Genomic DNA, 18,879 nt, shown 5'->3' with positions numbered 1-18,879 from the left:
GCGGAATGTCTCGTCCCCTGCGTCCCCCGGAGCTGGTCTGGGGAGGGGGCGGCCCCGTGGCGAGGGTAGGCCCGGCCCGCCGGTGCCCTTTTTCCCTGTCTGGAAAGGTCGCTGTGCAACCCAGGCGTGAACGAGTAAGGGTTTATTCTATTATTCCTCAGCCAAGGACCAGCACCGAAATAAGTGCAGTTCGGTGAGTGTCAAGTGCCATGTCTGCGTTCTGGGCCATACAAGACCCTTACAGACCAAAGCACATTGGAGAGGGAGGGGGGTGTGCTGGAGAGGCCCCCAGCCCCCGGGTAGGCAGGCTTCCCTGCTCTCCTCTGGGATGTAAAGTCTGGCTGCTTCGGGGCAGTGGGAACATGCGCGAGGGGGGAAAACAAGTAGCATGCTAAACTGAAATAACTGAATTGCTGGGGAGCTCCAGGCAGGTGCCTGCTTTTGTTCGGGTAAGTTGGAGGACCTGTTTCCAACAGAGAACAATAAAGTCTCCAGTTGTGGTATAGCTGTGGGTTTTTTCCCTCATTATCTATTTTAAAATGACACAGAAATAGCAAGAAACAGGACTATGTGTAATGGCTTCCTCTCACAGCACTTCTGGAGAGGTAGTATGTCCTCTAATGTTTCATGTTAACAAGCGTGCTTAGGGATGACTTTCGGCAGACTGAAACTGGGGTCATCCAGTGCTTGCGGGCAGTTGTATCAGTGCTTTTCTGAAAGCACTGCCTGATCTGAACTGAAGGCGAGACAGGAGATCAAACAGGTCTAATGCTGTTCATCAGAACAAACGGTTCTTGTAGCTGGCGGCTACTGGACTTGATGGTAATCACCAGGATGGAGCATGAATGGATGTAAAAGTGCCTGTGCTGAAGCCGGAGTTGTTTGTTATATTCTTTGGTGTATGAGGTGACCCTCGTTCCCTCAGAAAAGAGCGGGACAAAAACCTTAGTATAGGAGAGGCTGTGCTATTGCGCCTGCTTCGTTGGAGGAGCTTGCAGAGTTGAGTATGTCCCTGAAAAAGTCCCTGGAGCATGTCTGGGGAGCCCAGCCTATCTGCTGTGAAAGTCACCCGGGATCCCTGTGATGCTGTGGGTTGCGCATGCTACCCCCAGCCAGAACAGAGGGGAGCAGGTAGGCATTGCCTCATTTGGCATCTGTGGTTGAAGGTAAGTTTAGTGTATGTAGACTGTCATGATGAAGGTAAGTTAGAATCATAGAATAGACCAGGTTGGAAGGGACCTCAAAAGGTCATCTTGATCAACTTTTCGCGGGATTGCCCCATCCCAACAGATGGGTTATAGGTGAATTGTCCCATCCCGATTTCTCTTTTCAGTAAACCAGAGGTTAATGCAAGACCCCTTTTTGTTACTGTTGTTGTTGTTATTATTATTTATTATTATTATTTCTTGAGTGACAGAAGAGTGAGAGAAATCTGGATCTTTCTAACATAATACATGCACAAATCTCATTTTGATGTCATGTGGACAGCAGGTATTTTTTCTGAAGACACCATCACTTATTCCTACAGCCATATATTAACCAGGTGTAAGGGGTCTGGTAGGTCCTTTGGGCGTATTTGGCCTCAGCAAGGGTGGGTTGATCTTTGGGATCTCTGTAGTTCTGTTTGTGATACCTGTACAGTGCTCCTATGACCTTAATCTTGCTCTGATGTCTCCTTGAGTCGAATTTACTTTGTGTGTGTCACTTGGTCTCCTTTCGTCTGACCTATGGAGAACATATGTTTTTGCTGAAGGGAAGGAATGACTTCTCTGAATTACAGTAACTGGAAGATCCGATTGTTACTGCTTGTGTTGCTTATTAATTATAGGCAAGTTACAAGACTAATGCTTTTAAATTCTGAGTTGCAGAAATAACATTTAAGGTGTTCAGCTGGCCTGGTGGAGTTGATCTAGCAAAATGTGTGGGCTTCTCTGTTCCTTGGTTAGAAAAAAACCTGACAATATAAGACTTGAGTTGCAACAGCACAATGAATGATGGGCTTATTTTTTCCCAGCTGGAAAAAAATACAGAAGACAACTAGAGCAAGAACATCATCATCATCTTTTTAAACAATGTTAATTCACAGTAATAATTGGTGGGAAGGGAGTAGTGGGGGTAAGAAGGAATATAAGGTCAAACAGGTAATGCTTCTTGAATGTTTTTCTAGCTAGTATTGATGTGTCTATCACATGCTTGGAATGAATTAACCCTCAGAACTGTATATTGGGAGTTACAGTTTATATTCTGCTTTTCTTTAAAACGCTCCTAGAATAGGATTTTTTTTTTAATGCTGTCTTGTTTTACTTTTTACAGTGGTGCACCAAGAAAAATACATGTCCTGGCAGTAATAAATCAGTTAGTGGTTTAAGGCAAGAAACCAGAAACCCACTAACCTAATTGCTCACTTAACATTCTTTTCAGATGGTACTTTGCTGATGACTTTTGGTTCTTCTCTGGACTAAGTTAATGTCCTTAGGCCCTGACTCTATTTTTAAATTTACTTTATATGAGTAATTCTAGCATCTATGCTGAGTATTGCTGACTTCAGTATGGTTCCTTATGGGTATTGGAGGAGTAAAGAAAAATAATTGAGACTATTTGTTGACTCAATGTGTCTATAATGACCTGTATTGCTGGAATAGTGTCTTACATGGAAGAACTGTCTGCATACAAGGACCTTTAAAATACCAGTTTTTGGTATCTGACCAATTTTGTCTTTTATTTATTCTATCATATTTACATTTCCCATCAAATGGCAAACCCATACAAACTGTTTAAAATGCCTGTCCACAGAGTTCAGCCAAATTCAAGGATGTGTATGTAACTCAAGACTTCTAATCTTCCAGGTATGAGAACCCTAGATGCTGGCTCCACTAATATTTGCTCACTTTAACCAGACAAGGATTTCCTTAGGTAGACAGTGTTCCTTCCAAGGAAGTCTTGAGTAATTGTGTTGAAGTGTGAACAGTTGATATCTTATTTCAAATCAGATTCTCAGAAAGGAAAGGGAAATTCCTAAGTCCGAGCTAGTGATGAAAGATTAAAGTGGTAGCTGGGCAACAAGATTAAATATTTAAAATAAAATAAAAAAAGAAATACTGACAGTCAGTTCATTTGGATGGTGTGTGCTGGTTTTGTCACCCAAGCAGCTACTTAATTATTGCTTCAGCAGCAAACATGAAGTGTTTGTTGTCAGTATGTAAACATCTTGCCTTTGTTTTGATAAGCAGGCTTTCAGTTTTTCTTTCACCTAGAGTGGCCATTTGATTTAAAGTGAAACATATGGTACCTTAACCATTAAAATTGTGTATTTTATAGTAGCACAGAGTTCATTCCAAAAGAGCATCCATGTTTCCTCTTAATGCTAGACAGTACTTTTATCAAAATCATTTACTTTTTATAATATTTTGCTCTCTGAGCTTGTTTTCTAGACTGCCTATTAAGTGTCCTGGTTTTTGCATCACTTTCCAAAGCATTGTATTTGAAAGGGGTTGTTTTTTTTTTTCCTGTTGCTGCCTGTTGTTCTCTGGGTGCAGCATTTATTGAAAGTGTAATTAGTGCGTTTCTGCCCTCTTTATCAAAATGACTTTTCCTGTATTATGGAAGTATACAAAGATGAGGACAGAAGTTCTCAGATTTGGACAACGCGTGTTTGGCATGGTAGGGTTTTTAATAGTGTTTGTCTTAGCTGCAGCGTTCCTGACACAGAGGGGTGAGCATGTTGCATCTTCCATGCAGATCTGCTAGCTCCATCTCCCTTCTCCCTGCATAGGGGAAACCTGGTGTTAGAGGCAGGGTGAACATCTGGACTTTCCTAGGGAAAGGGAATGTGACTGTTTTCTGTGTTTTCTGGTAATTCCTGACCATTGTAGTAGCTGTGCGGAGCCAGGTACTAGCTAACAGGAATTAGAGAAACACAGTGCTTGCCTCATGTGGCAATTTCTTTCACAGTGGTAAATGAACCTGTGATCTCTGCATTCGATTCCATTTCGGTTTGTTTAAGTTTTGTTTGTTCAGAAGCAACCAGTAAATAGCCTGATATTTGCTGTGTCTGATGGTCTCCAGTTAGCATTTAGAGGTGTCAGCATTAAGAGTTTGCCCCAGCACCAGCCTGCGCTGGGCTGGTCTAGCTCGTCATCCTAACTGGATGCTCAGCAGGTGGGACAGGTTGCCTTGGAGCCATTTCTGTCATTCTCAAGGAAATTTGGAAGGCGGCAGTATAAGCTGTGCTATCTAGTCTTGATGTGTTAATAAAACAGTGGTACAGAAGCTCCCAGGTATGTGGCAGGGAAGGTTAATGTTGGTCATGTCAACTTAGTCCCGGGGTTTTTTTTGTTTTCATTGGCTTTTTGGGAAGGTTTCTGTGCTTGCACTTGAGAACACAGAAGACTGACTACAGCAAAAATATAGATACATATTTTAAGACCTTTTGTCGGTGCTTGGGAATGCCTTCAGCTATACTGTGTGTCAGTTTATAGCCAAAGTGACAGTGGTTTGTGGTAGCAGGTCAGAATTGAGACATGTGCTGGCTCTGTAGGCCAGGTAAGAGTGGGTTTTGTTTTTTCACTTGCCTTGTGCAGAGTGCGTAGTGGCATTTGAAGCTGGGAAGGCAGACCGTCTTTAGTGAAAGAACGGGAGAACAACAGGGCACAGAAGAAGGAGGCTATATGGAGCATGGTATGTTTTGGTACCACTGATGTTTTCAGCCATCCTAGCAGTGCAGCTGGGCACTTCAAAACCAGCACAATTATCGAGAAGCCCTTTGAATGCCCTGTAGTAGCCTTGTAGCTTAAGTTATTGGTTGTGTTCTTTCTACTGTTGTTTTCGTGTTGAGGGAGATATATGTGTGGAAGAAGGATCTGTGGGATCATCGAGCTTACTGAAAATGTTTCACAACTTCTTAAAAAGCAATGAACAAACAAGCAAGCAAAAGTAAACGTTTCAGAAGATAGTTGTTCCTGCTACACAGCAGAAAGCTTGCGTTTCCAAAGACCAGGGAGTATAAAACAGGGGTTGAATCTCACTGCCATTTTAAGATGAAAGAAGCTTGTTACACGGTCAAAACCAATTTGATCCTAATTATTGGCCAACAACATGAAGAACTCTGAACTAGGCCTTCAAACGGAAAGAACTGGCTTTTGTGATAAGAGACAGGAATGCTGCCTTTCACATAAATTACTTGTTCCACATCATGTGTCTCAAGGCTGTTCAGTAACCAGACTACTGATCACTCCTCATTTAAATAAGTTTTTGCTTTCTGTTAGAAATCCTTGGGAGGTACCCAGAGCTTTCCTTACTGCTCAGCTTTCACTGTGCTCTCAGTAAAGCTGAAGAAGTACTGTAAGGAGATAAAGTTGCTTACAGTTTGGCTAGCTTACAGCTGTGATGGAAATCAATTTAGCTTAGTCTTAGCTTGCTAAAGATGCACCACTATATACTGCCTGTTGTTTTAATGTGTTTTTAGATGAAGTGCAGGGGACCAGAAGAATTGTCTTCTAGATTCTCTATGGCTGTGCAGAAGTGGTTGGCCAAGTTGAAGGGGAGGGTGGTGGAAATCTCTCCTTCAAAATATATACCATTTGAGGTTTAAACTTTAAAACCCCCTTAAAAGAAGTGGAATATGAAATTATATGTGGAGAGAGAGGTTAGGGAGGATGTGTTTCATCATGTGTGTAATCTCTCTGGTTTTAGTTCCTGTTCCATATCCAGCCTGACAGCTATTCTGTAAATATTTCCTTTACTGATACTACTGTAAATGCTGTATAATCTCTTTACCCGGGTGTCATGGTTTAACCTCAGTCGGCAACTAAGCACCATGCAGCCGCTCACTCACTCCTCCCCACCCGGTGGGATGAGGGAGAGAATTGGAAGAGCACAAGTGAGAAAAACTCGCGGGTTGAGATAAAAACAGTTTAATAATTGAAATCAAATAATAATAATATAATAATAATAATACACAAAGCAAGTGATGCACAGTACAATTGCTCACCACCCGCCGACCGATGCCCAGCCAGTCCCCGAGCAGCGGCCCCCCCGGCCAGCTTTCCCCCAGTTTATGTGCTGAGCATGACGTCACATGGTATGGAATGTCCCTTTGGCCAGTTTGGGTCAGCTGTCCTGGCTGTGCCCCCTCCCAGCTTCTTTTGCACCTGCAGCCTTCTCAGTCAGTAGAGCATGGAATACTAAAAAGTCCTTGGCTAGTGTAAGCACTACTTAGTAACAACTAAAACATTGGTGCGTTATCAATTTTGTTCTCATCCTAAATCCAAAACACAGCACTGTACCAGCTACTAGGAAGGAAATTAACTCTATCCCTGCTGAAACCAGGACACCGGGGAATGGTGAGGCTGTATTTCTTGAAATTTACGTTCTGAAATGCAGTTTTTATTGACTCCTTTTTGGGCTAAGGCTACAAGGAAACAGTGAGAACACTAACTTGTGCGTATGACTTCCTTCCTAGCGAGCACTCCAAGCTAGTTGAAATGCTGAAAAGTTGCTAGTTAGTCAAAACAGTAGATTTGCTTGTGGCTTGCTGTTGAAGGAAGGAGGAACTGGTTTTGGCATTTGAATTGTTTCTCAGTGGCGTTGTCTAGAGAAATCATTTGTCATATCTTGTTTTTGTTTTGTAATGTAGACTATAAGCTCGTGGATAAGTATACAAGGGGTAAGTGTAAAGAGAAATACATTTCTTCAGTACAGGAGTGAGCAAAATGAGCAGCTATGTGCACAGGAGAACTTGAATTTAAAGAATAGAGCGAATTAGGAGGGTTTTTTTTAGGTTTGTTTTTTTTTTTTTTGTGGAAGTAGTAATTTATGCAGCAGTAAGGGGAAAGAAAACCCCGACAAGTACAGTAAAGGCTAATGCTTTAATCATGTTAATAAGAAGTTAACTGGAGAACAGGATGATCAAACTTGTGATGACTTTACCTCTGTGACAAATAAATTCTTCTTTGTCTAGAAATTGTTATTTTTGAAAAAATATATATGCCAAATATAACAGAAGTCACTTAAAGTGGAGTCTGATCCATTCCACTGATCTTGAACTTACAATCCCTAAAATCTTACCTGTAGAGATGCTGACATTGGAGTAACTCTTTGTCTATTGGCAAGGTGCTTGATTTTCTTAATTTTTTTTTTTTTTTGACTCCATAGAAGAAGCACTCACTCTCATAGTGAAAGCTACTGATCTCCACTTAGAATTTTTGCTACCTATAGGTTTGTTCTGGTAAAGCATTTACTTAATTTCAAATTGATGAGTTTATATATTGGACTATGCTAAGCCCGTGTTTGCGTGTTTGCTTTTTAAATAAAGTTGCTAGAGTTTGCGTTGATGGAGAAGATAGTATATAGTAAATGAGGATATTAAATTTAAAATACTAGCTGTCACCTTCACAGACTTCCCATGGCTCTGTGTTGCTTTTCTGGTTTGTGGACAGTATATGATTATAGCATCTTCCTGTGAGACAGGTTGCTCCAGCTTGAGATTGTAATAAATTCTTTTGCTCTTAATGCCTGTTGACTTTCTATGTATACACGCCTTAAGTGAATGGGACCTTTTAAATCACTTCTGAGAACAAGACTTGTACTTGTGTTCTTGAAGCTCTGTAAGTACTTCTGAAGAATCATTCATTGCTCTTTTATTGAGAGACCTTCTTACTGCTTGTAAGAATGTGTTTTGTTGATATGGGGTTTAGGAACTTGTGGTAGTCTCTATTTAATGAGCTAGACGGTACAGAAGAGTCCTTGGCAGTGCTAAATCTGTCCCTTATCTGCCTGTTAAGACTTCGATTTTTGATGTGAAGAGTGGCAAAACTTCCATGGTGGAAGAGCTGGCTGTGGTGTGTGGGAGTGTTGGTTGGAAGGGACTTCTGGGGCTCATCTATCCAGGCTCCTGCTCAGAGCAGAATTATGAATAACACTCATTTGCCAGCTGTGGCTTTGTCTACTGTCTTGAAAACCTCCAAGAACAAAGATTATCAACTCTCTGAGTATGACACCAAACCACCTTACAGATGTGTTTTCTAATGTCCAGTCTGAACCTCCCAAGCCATTACTTGTGGTTGTTGCCTCTTGTTTTGTGGTCGGTCAATAATGAGAAGAGTTTGCCTCCATTGTTTTTGTAATGTGCCTTCAGCTTCAGTTGCTATTAGATTATCCTTAGGCTGCCTCTTTGTCAGACTAAACAAACTCAGCTGCATCACCTGCTTCTCAAACATCATCCTCAAGGCTCCAGGCCATTTTGGTGACTCTTTCCAGGTTCTCAAATTCCTTCTTGACCTTGGGGGGCTTGAAATAGGACGCAGTACTTGAGCTGCAATCTCACCAGCATTGAGTTTCCTTTGATTGCACTCCTCTTGACTTTCCCTATTTGCAATGAGAGCAGACTTTTGGCTCATATTCAACTTGGCAACCAGTGTGATCCCCAGGTCTATCTCAGTAAGGCTGTTGTTCAATTGGTCTGTTCCCAGGCTCCATTGAAGAATTTTGGAGCAGAATTTTGCACTTCGTGAGGTTCCTGTTGGCTCATTCCTCAAGTTTATCGAGGTCCGTCTGAGTTGAATCTCTATTTGGAGAGTCAATCACTCTTCCTTGTTTAGTATCATCCATGAATTTTCTGAGAATTCATTCTGTCTTATCACCCAGGTTGTCGATGAAGATACTGTATAACATTGGTCTCAGTATCAGGTTTTGTGGTGCTCCTTACCTGCTACCAGCTGGATGCTGAGCCATCAATTGCTACCCTTTACGCTCAGCAGTCCAGCCTGTTGTCATTCAGTCTAACAGGCCATTTCTCCAACCCACGCCTTTTCAGCTTACTAATGAGACTACTGTGGGAAACTGGATCAGTCCTAATCACTAAAAACTGGACTGTGATTTCATGTATTTCTGGTAGAGTTATCAAGCAGATATTTGATGTGTTAGTAACCAAAGCTAGCTTTATGTAAGTGACGCTGTTTTCTTCGGGGGAGTTTTGGTGCTGTGAAATATGGTTTCAGTAAAATAAAACATGGCATTCAGAAGCTCTGTAGAGAGTCCTTTTTCCTTTATTTAACAGAAATATGTGACTTTTTAATAAGTAAATAAAGCCTGTACATTTACAATGTACATGATACTCATTTAAAAGTAGTTAGGGTCACTAAGTAATTTTGTTTCAAGTACGTTTTACTACAAAGTCTTAGCAGCTTCACTTTTAGAAATATTGCATCTAAATCCTTTTATTTCAAAACACTGGAATAAGCATTGTTGAGTAGTCATTTCTGGCAGCTAAACAGTGGCTAATGCTGTGAGCCTTGCGTTGTTTTACAAACTTGTAAAACCTCTTCCCAAAACAGCTTAAGTTATTTTCCTGTTTGTAGTAGTATGCGTTTACTTTAGTTTTTCATTCTATGGCCTTATAAAACTATATAAATATATAGTTTCATTGCTCGGCGTTCAGATTGTCTAATCCAAACCTGAAAATGAAGGAATAACCATCGTTTCATCTCTCAGTCAACATGCAGAGGAGGCAGGAACTTAATACTAAATCTGTTTCTGGAATGGTTTGTACACCTGCAGTCTCCGCTTCATTTTGAAATACGAGGTCAGTTTTCCACAATTGTAAGTGGCCGAAATTGGAGTAGCTGATAGTTATTTTGATCCAAATCATGTATCTGACTGGTTACAGCGTTCTCACATAGCTTGCCAACCAGAGCCCAGTAACATGGACCTGTGATCATACTGAATTTCCAGATGTTTTAAGGAATTAGGCAATGGACAACTTTGTCATGTGAAAGAAGAGAAAATATAGCCTTGGTATTGTGGAGATAAAGGTTGAAAATGAGGCTGATGGCTCTAAAACTAGAATGTGATCAAAAGAGAAACTAAACTATTTTATGTTGTCTTATTTTTCAAAGCCAGTCACCCAATTCCTGAAAAACTGGGGTTCAACAATGGGGTTAAAAGCCAGAGAGGGTTTTTTTCCACTTGAAAACCATAGCGGTTCTAGATTCAGTATGTGGCTCTTTCTACCACAAAAGCTTTTTGGGCCAGGGGATCATGGTAATAACTTTTAGTGTCATACACACTAATTGCATGTACGTATCTTCAGAATAATGGAAGCTGAGATGAGTAACAGCAGCAAGAAGTAACCGGTACACTGCAACACATGCACTGCATTTATCCAATAGGTGTTCTAAGCACAGATTTTGTTTAGGTCTCTTCTTTTGATTTTGATACTTTAAGAATAAAGCTCATTTCAAATTATACATTTTGGTATCCTGGAGGCAGATTGGTGAAAATAAAGATTTGCAGTCATACCTCATGCAGGAGAAAAAAGTATTGGTGAAAATCATTAGGAGCAAAGTTTCTTCTGCTTTTTTTTTTTGTGAAATAAATTGAAATTTGACTTTGCCTTTGAGATTTTTTTTTAATGAGAGAACGCTTTGAAGAGCTGTGTAGTGGCAGTGTGAGTTCAGTGCTTAGAAGTTGATGCAGAGATGGACATCAGCCAGCACTTTGTGATTGGAAATTGGGTTATGTGATTTCTTTTGTTGTTCACTTCTGACACTTATGTGGAAAAACGAATCTTCCCAGTGGTATGAGACAATGAAATAAAGTGAATGATGAGAACAGGTAGATCTTACACTTAACTGTCTGATTAGCAAGGCTAATTTTTAACATAATAACATCAGGAAGTTTATAGCCTTGTGCAGCATGCATTCAGAAAATCTGTCTGTGGCAGAGCCAAGGCCTTTTGTTTTGTTTTATTTTTTTCTTCCCCCTGTCTGTAACTTAGATTCACGATATCTTGGCCCGGTGTTTTGGTTTTAACTAAACATGGTGATTAAGGCTTTTTGGTTGAGAAACAAAGACAAACGTGAATTAATCCTAAAACTCTACTGGTATTGAGCAACTCCTTTGAATTTTATGTTGTTCTTTTGTCTCTTCACGTGGTGAGAGAGGTGTGTTGGTATGATAAATATTCTCCCTTTCTTCTACAGACTCTCTTAAATTTCTCCTGTGGATTTGGTAAAAACATCTTTTGAGGCGTATTCGTGTGAACGTGCGAAAAAACCCACCGTGTTTTGATCTTGATGAGCATCACTATTTGTTTTACTAGCTCTCTTGATGTTATCTTAGACTTCCATGTTTCAAAAGCAGCATTACATAGGTCAGCCTTCTAAAAGGTTCTTAAGTTGAAAAAATACACAGACGTATTTGGTATTAAAACCAACAGAAGTGCCCTGCTGTAGGGTAAGTATACTGAAATGATGGATAAGTTGGAAATTTCCTCTTTTTTATTTTTTCACCCCTCTGGATAAGCAGTAAAATGTCGTGAGATACACTTGCTTACCAGTTTCCATTCAAACAAGACCTAAGTGCTTGCTCTGTATTTGTTGTCGAACAAAGCCAAGTAGTTGGACTAGACTAAGCACTTACTGTTTTGTTTTGGGGTTTGTTTGGTTTTTTTTAATAATGATACAACTGGGTATTTTTTGGTGAGGTCAAGGGTTTGGAAAGTTAAAACTTGCATGTTGAATTGGTGTTATTTAACAGGGAATGTAATGGGCAATATGTTATACATAGGTCTAACTGTTTCAAACAAGAGATTAGGCATCTTGTGTATTGGACATCTGGATTGGCTTTTTCTGCTGCTTCCCTCCTGCTGTACCTCATTACAAATGTCTCTGCAGCTTTTCGTGTTGGAATTTTCTTTTGTTCTGTGTTTTTTTGGCATGGAAGCAGGAAAGGCTGGAGCTTCCTGCCCATATAAACAATAAATCCCGGTAAACTAACTGGGACAGATTCTGCCTGCTTTCCCTGAATACCATCTTTAAAAGGAATGAAACAGCGTAAGAGTGTGTTGGGTATTGAAATAGGATTAACTTCATAGCAGAGCTGTTTTCTTGAAGAAATATGTAGCGGAGACAGGGCACCTTTATTGCTTTACTACATGAAGTCATTGAGATACAGATCTAAAAAAGTATTTTTGTGTGACTTTAACTGTTGTGTTATATCATCAGCTATGTAGAAGCTGCTTCTCTAATGAATCAATACAGCTGTATTCCTGATTACAGTAAGTTTTGGCAAAGTGCACTTTTGTACATGTTCAAAGCTGTGGAGCTGTGTATCCTATTTTCTTTAAATACACTGCCTCTGTTTCAGAAAACGTGGAATTTTCATTCTTCCATTCTGTGAATTAAAGCTGATGACTTTAGCTTATTTGTCAGTTCTGTTGCAATCCACACTTCAGTTTAGTGTCTCTAGTCAATCACAGATAATGCAGCATGGTTTGACACGTAGGTAGATTAAGTTGTAACAGCTCCACATTAACAGTGTTGAAGAATATGTGTGCCTTAAAATATCTGGAACTGAAGTTATCTTTACGATGAAGTGGAGGATTGGTTTGTTCGGGGTTGTGCTTCTCCTCTTTGCACTGGGGAAAAAAACCCTGTACCTTTCTAATTAACTTTAATGTAAAGAATGTAGCTGTGTGTAGGTTGAGCCTCTTTTAAAATGCAGACTAACTTTTTGTTTTCTCTTCCCTCCAGCTGGTAAGCCTGCTGCTGATTGGAATTGCGGCATGGGGAATCGGCTTTGGCCTCATCTCTAGTTTCAGGGTTGTTGGAGTGGCAATTGCAGTAGGAATCTTCCTCTTCCTTATTGCCTTAGTCGGATTAATTGGTGCGGTGAAACATCATCAAGTATTGCTATTCTTTGTATCCTTCTAATGCATTACATGGATCACAGCTTGGTTCAAGCCATGTAAACAACCTGCTCTGTCAGCTGAGACTGATGTGGAAAGTGCTTCAGAAACAGAACAGAAATTCACACTCTTATTTTGGTCAAGTGCAGTCTAAATGAAACTTCCTTCCCATTTAACTTTATTCCAGCTTCCTTTTTTTCTGTCTTGTTTGTGCTCTGAAGACAAAAGTATTCACGTCTCCTTTTTTAAAAATCAAAATATTTTAATTTTTGAGAGCTTTTTATGGTGGGTCACTGTGTCACAGGTGCCTCTTAGTGTGTGCTAAACCATACACCAAACTAGAGTGTGTGAGCTATTAATGTTTAATGGTAGAGAAAGGTGATACGTCCAGATAGCGAGCTGGTTGTAGCTGGCAGGGGAATGCATTGTGGGTAATACAGGCTGTCAAGAAGCACTTTCTTTTCATACGTAGTCTTTAATTGTGAATCCAGACTGGAAATGAGCACAGGCCTTCTCAGTGTGCTTTGCTGCCCCTTTATGCTTACTGACTCTTTGTAAGCAGTCTGTAGTGCTGCCTTGCATAAAAAAATTGATCTGTTTGGATGAGAGAAGAAATTCATCAGATAAAATTCTTATTTTTCTCGTTGAGGTCTATAAGTAGTCACCTCCACTTTACAAACAGTTTAATTGTGTGAGATAAGTATCTGGCTCTGAACACAGTGGCCAAATTGTGAAGCCAGTGCCTGACTTTCAAAATGTGATCATTAGTATCAAAGTTTGTTCTTTTTGTTTTATACTGTTTTCAGGTGCATTAGTCCAAAAGTGTGCGAGGCTATGTTCCAAAAGCAACTCTGACTTTTTTTAATCTAGGCTAAAGTTACCTTTTGTAATTAATTACAAGACTATGACATTGAAGGAAAAAAAATTCTGAATATGCAATAGCCAGAAGAGTGTTTTCTTTACTACTGTATTTAAGTGAAGTATCTTGAAATTACAATATGCGTCCCTAAAGCTGGAGAAATTGGCTGTAGATTTCTCTCTCTCAAAGCTCCTTTTATTAACTTCTCTGCTTGTGTTGTCTTGCTAGGCAAGGAACACCTAACCCAGAAATACCAGCTATGTATAGTAGTAGCCCAAAAGAGATAATATATGGTGACTGAGTTCTGGGAACATTATTTGTGTCATCTTTTCCACATCCAGTCAGAATTTACTTCTATAGTTCTTTTGTTTTAAAGGACCTATTGTTATCGAACGAAATAAGGAATACCGTTAGGCATCTGTATTATAAAAGCAAAATTAATTTGAGAATGTTTCCTTAACTACTGTTTCCAGTACATGATTATTCTTTTGCTAGTCTTTATTGTCCAGTTTTCTGTCTCCTGTGCCTGTTTGACACTAAACAAGGAACAGCAGGTAAGAAAAGTTTCCTGACTTCTCAGTTAATCTATAGCATAATACTATAAATATATATGTACATACACACACATATATGTATTTAATATATATATACACACATATAGTCTTCTGCAAAATGGGGAGAGCGTATTTTAAGAAAATCAGCATTATCCTTTTAAATAAAGACTAGACCGCAGGCAGTGCTTGGCTGTGGTAGCTAGAAAGAAATACATCTGGGTTCTAAAATTACTTTCAGAAAACAATTTTTTAGAAATGACAGCTTTTAAAGCTTCCTGTGTAGGTTTATGGTCACAAGTGTAGCAGCATGAAATGTTGACTCTCTCATGTGTTCAGCAATTCCAGATAAGCTGATGAAATCTACAATAATCATAACATAAAGATGATAAAGCCACTGAATTGTTCTTGTGCAACTGAAAAGGTCGTGACTATATTAGGAACAGAGGTGACCCTTAAGTGTGAAAGTAAAACCAGCTTCCATGGGGTATGGAGACTAATTCTTAACTGCATAAGAAGCAGGCAAGGGTACAGTGACTAAATAATCAGCTTCCTACATGTCAGTGCACTATTTGTTTAAAGTCTGAGCAGTCCCAGTTAGATTAGTTGCATGTCCCATTACTAGTGCTCTTACTGAGTTGAGGAAAAAGAAAGGAAGAAAATTAATTATAACCATGAATGTGCTGCTGCTAGGTGCTGCTATTTCCTTAGCTACACAGGCTGTTTGAACATTCAAGTCATACTTTAATATATTAATCCTGTTAGACGTCAGGGTCTGAAGGTTTTAGTTAGAGAATTATCAGCTTGGCCTAGTATATTGGTTTCCAATGAAATGCAAAACAGTTCAATTAATATAATATGTATTTGCTTATGCCTTCTAGAGTCAACTTCTAGAGGTGGGATGGAATAACACTAAAAGTGCAAGAACAGATATTGAGAGAAATCTGAATTGTTGTGGATTCAGAGTTTTTGACGTGAATGAAACCTGCTCCTCTGTAAGTTCTTCAAGCATGAAAAAACTTAAAATTTCATTGTTTGTTCAAATATGTACAACTGTTTTCATAATTGCAGAAAGCAGAGGTTTTTTAAGAAATGTGTAAGGTAGTTGTTACAATGATACTAAGCTCTTTAGTTAACTTACTGGAAACATAATCACACAGCACCCTGTGAAGGTTGTACTCCATTGTCATTTATATACTTGCTTTTTTGGGGTCTTTTAAAACTGCTAGAGTTTTGTCCATGACTGACAGTCTTTTGTAGAGCTAACCAGATGCTTTCAATCAGTGAAGTGTCATCAGAAAATGGAGTGCAATTCTCTGTTTGTATCTGCTACAGGATTGTTTTAGAAGTCGCCAGTGTCAACCATGTGCACCGATAATAGAAGAATATTCTGGAATGGTGCTGAGATTTGTTGGAGGCATAGGACTCTTCTTCAGTTTCACAGAGGTGAGTAGGAGGTTAGAAAATTGAGTGCTTTTTCCCCACTTTTAAGGCTTTGTTTTGTGAAACAATTTTAGGGGGTTTATTACAGGAACTCTCAGTACTATCTCAGGGGTCAAATAACTAGGTCAAATTATAGGCTATCGGCTTGCTTAAGTATGCCAAAAGGAGGGCTTGTCTTTGTTCAACACTGGGAGTTCTTGCAACTTTATGTTATTTAGACTACAAGCCGCAACTAGATACCACATTAAAATGTGGTGCTATAAAGTTTAGGTTTTGGAGAAAGTTAGCTATTCAGGTTTACCATTCTCCAAAAGTAATAAAAAGAGTGCCGTTGCTTTACCTTGTTCCCCTGTTCTTCCTGCCTCCCCCCACCCACGCACACACACAGTCTTTGGGGTTTTTTGGTTTTGGGATTTATTTTTTTTTTTTTGGCACCTCCTCTAGTGCAAAGATATAGTTTCATGATGAGTGAACTGTATTTTAAACATCAGGTTGAAAAGATCTTTTGACTCTTTGGTTTAACGTCCAGATGATACATATACTTTATTGATTGGTGAATAAAAATCCTCAGAGCGGGTCTTTCATAACCCCACAGTAGAGCATGTGAAGATACTCCTCCTGCTGCTTAGTACAGTTTTCAGAAGGTTTGTAGATATTACAGCAACAAGAGAGATACAGCAGCTTAAACAGAATCACTCTGACATCTGCCCTCAATTTCTTTACTAAAAACGTGAAGCTGCTGGGAGGGGGGAAGGTGGTTGGAGGGAATGACAGGATTTGAAAATGTACTAGAAAAATCGCCTTATAGTTAAGTGGTAACTGTAAAATGAAACAATTTGGAGGATTTGTTTATCATTACACTAAAAACAGGTTTATGAATATTTATCATTTAGGGAGGGGAAGACTAATTTAATGGTAGGCATGCCTATGAGAAATATTTCGCATTGCATTGTGGATACAGTTTTGGCTTTTTTCTCTGTTCTCTCTGTTGCTAGGTATGAATTCTTTCTGAGAAGGTGCATTCTTTTTTCTAATTAAGAAAGCCGGTGTGTGATTGTGCAATTTTAGCAATAGTAAAATATCCTAAACTTGTGTACTGGAAATTCATTGTCAGGATTTTATGTTTAAAAGAAATTTTGTAAAACTGATGGAAGATGGGGTGGAGACCCTCTGCTTAATAATATCTTTGGTTTTTGTTTTCAGATTCTGGGCGTCTGGCTGACGTATAGATACAGGAACCAAAAGGATCCCCGTGCAAACCCTAGTGCATTTCTTTGATAAGTTTATAAAGGACTGAATCTTCTCTCTGCACTGTCTACTTCAAAATACTGATTCTTTCTAGTATGGTATTTCTCCATAATAGGTATTCTACATGTACCCAAAAGAAAACTTTAGTTCCGTAAGAAATTTGTAGTTTTCATGTTTAATTTCCCGCTATTTTTCTTTTAAGAATCTCTGTCTTGAAGTAGACTGGTGCATTCAGTAGCTGGGCAGAGTCAGACTGCTGCTCTCAGCTGGTTAAGTAACTCTGTTAAGACTTTGGTAATTGATGTGGTGAACTCTAATACAGTGAATTTTATAGCACTACTGGCTTCTCTGGTGTCCAAAAAAAACCCAAAAGTATTTTCTGCTGTATTCACTGATTACAAAAAATAACATGATTTCTCATTAAAATGATAAAATTATATGGTGGATGGCTGGACTGTATGATTTGGTTAGGCTTTAGGACGAACTCTAGTCAACTTTTTTGTCTTAATAATGGTCTCCCACTTTGGTGTTAAGGTAAAAATAGAAGCTGAAGTTGTTATTTTCTGTAGTGCACATAAGTGTATGTAATGAGTACTGTAGTCTTCACCCTTCCCCTTCCCTGTTTGTTTTGGCTTTCTGGTAGCTTTAGAATTTTGTTGAGAATAAAAATAATTCTTTACTTTTTAATGGGTATCTTCACTATGAGAACAATGAATGAAGGAAACCAGGAGAATGTATCTGCAGCTGATTAACTTGAAACTTTTTTTTTCTTTGACAAGTGAATGAAGTTTGGTATTTGCACAACATGGGAATCAATAGTGGTCTGTCATCTTTAACGTAAGAAACTTGATGTCTGTAAGAAACTGTACAACTTGTTGTTGTACAGCTATTTTTTCAGATGGTGTAAAATTATTGTTGTTATAACTCAGCAGTGTATATTCCTCTGTCATCCAGCTGACAGTCTTGATTTAATGAGAGATTGAAAAATTGAATGATGTGTTAAAAAAAAAAAAGGAAAAAAATAAAAAAAAGTGATGGCTTCCAGTAGTTTGTTTTTTAAAAAAAAAAAAAAGAAGAAAGAAAAGAATTAAAGTTAGAACGGTACATTATCCATGTAGTTAAGTGTTGTCTGAGCTGAAGGAAAGCATGGTCCCTCTTCCAACCTGTAATAGAAGTGATGCATCAGCTGGAACATCAGACATCTAAACACCCAAGGTGCATAATGTTCCATTTGTTTCTAATCACATTGAATTGCAGACCTGCAGTGCACCGTTTCTTCATTCGGTTGCTGCTTCTGGTGTGGTAGGCCGCTGCTGTAGCCTGAAAGACAGCTCTGCAGGAAGAAAAGGGGAAGAGTTAAGGCCATTAAGGCCGGCAGCTGAGTGAGGTGGAAAGGAAGACAGCGAGGGCGGACAGAAGTGGGTTCTCATACAGTCTCCCTTTACTAGGGAGATGCCTCCTTGCTCCGGCAGGAAAAAGAAGTTGAAATACATGCCCGTGAGAACACGTTCAGACTTTGATGTGCCCAGTGCTCCTAAAGAAGGAATTGTCTTGAGGTTTCAAAGGGGAATAGTTGAACCTGAACGCAGAAAGACAGCTCTTCAGGTGTAGCTGATTCTTCAACATCTGCTGTCAGCGCCATCTTCTGGTGTTTGGTCTGTGAATTACTGCTTCGTATGTCGAGAAGTATTGGTGTCCGTTTCAAGCACGTACTTGTACGTTCAGTGTAAGAGCCTACTCATGTACTGAAAGACCTTAAGAGACTTCAGACGATTACTGAAGTATAATTTAAATGCACAAAGCTTTTTTTTTTCCTCAAGTGCTGTCCTGTTTAAGCAACTAACTAGTCATTCTCAATACATGTCAAGAGGATGGTGATCATCTCGTGGCTGTCTTTAGCAACAGTTAACTTTCCTAGTCTAGACAGGCTCCGTATTTTGTACATTACTGTAATAAAGGAGGAGTCTTACGGAGAGGTTGTATGAAGCTTAAAATAATACTACATTGCTGCTTCAATTTTGACTTTTTTCCTAATTGTTTTTAGTGCTTAGTTATGGGTGGGTCTGGTTTCATAAATACACGGTAGGTGATAC

At 39.3% G+C, this 18,879-nt stretch overlaps 1 protein-coding gene across 1 annotated transcript; it reads left to right on the top strand.

The window, feature by feature from the left end:
• Positions 1–5: 5 nt before the first annotated feature.
• On the top strand, positions 6–17,194 carry TSPAN13 (tetraspanin 13). The gene is made up of 6 exons (XM_009326118.1): positions 6–65; positions 12,531–12,698; positions 14,018–14,098; positions 14,977–15,090; positions 15,431–15,541; positions 16,742–17,194. The coding sequence occupies exons 1-6, from the start codon at positions 6–8 to the stop codon at positions 16,814–16,816; spliced, it is 609 nt and encodes a 202-aa protein (XP_009324393.1). The 3' UTR covers positions 16,817–17,194.
• Positions 17,195–18,879: the final 1,685 nt, after the last annotated feature.

Source organism: Pygoscelis adeliae, unplaced genomic scaffold (genome assembly GCF_000699105.1).
Source record: "Pygoscelis adeliae isolate BGI_AS28 unplaced genomic scaffold, ASM69910v1 Scaffold15, whole genome shotgun sequence".
NCBI classification, from domain to species: Eukaryota; Metazoa; Chordata; class Aves; order Sphenisciformes; family Spheniscidae; genus Pygoscelis; species Pygoscelis adeliae.
Note: the sequence above shows the minus strand (reverse complement) of the source record. Positions and strands in the feature narration are given on the sequence as shown.

Excerpts from the sequence above, each read along its gene's own strand:
- TSPAN13 (XM_009326118.1), top strand. The coding sequence starts at position 6 with ATGTCTCGTCCCCTGCGTCCCCCGGAGCTGGTCTGGGGAGGGGGCGGC. Across the intron at positions 14,099-14,976 it reads CACTAAACAAGGAACAGCAG|AGTCAACTTCTAGAGGTGGG; the intron begins GTAAGAAAAGTT and ends TATGCCTTCTAG. Across the intron at positions 15,091-15,430 it reads TGAATGAAACCTGCTCCTCT|GATTGTTTTAGAAGTCGCCA; the intron begins GTAAGTTCTTCA and ends TATCTGCTACAG.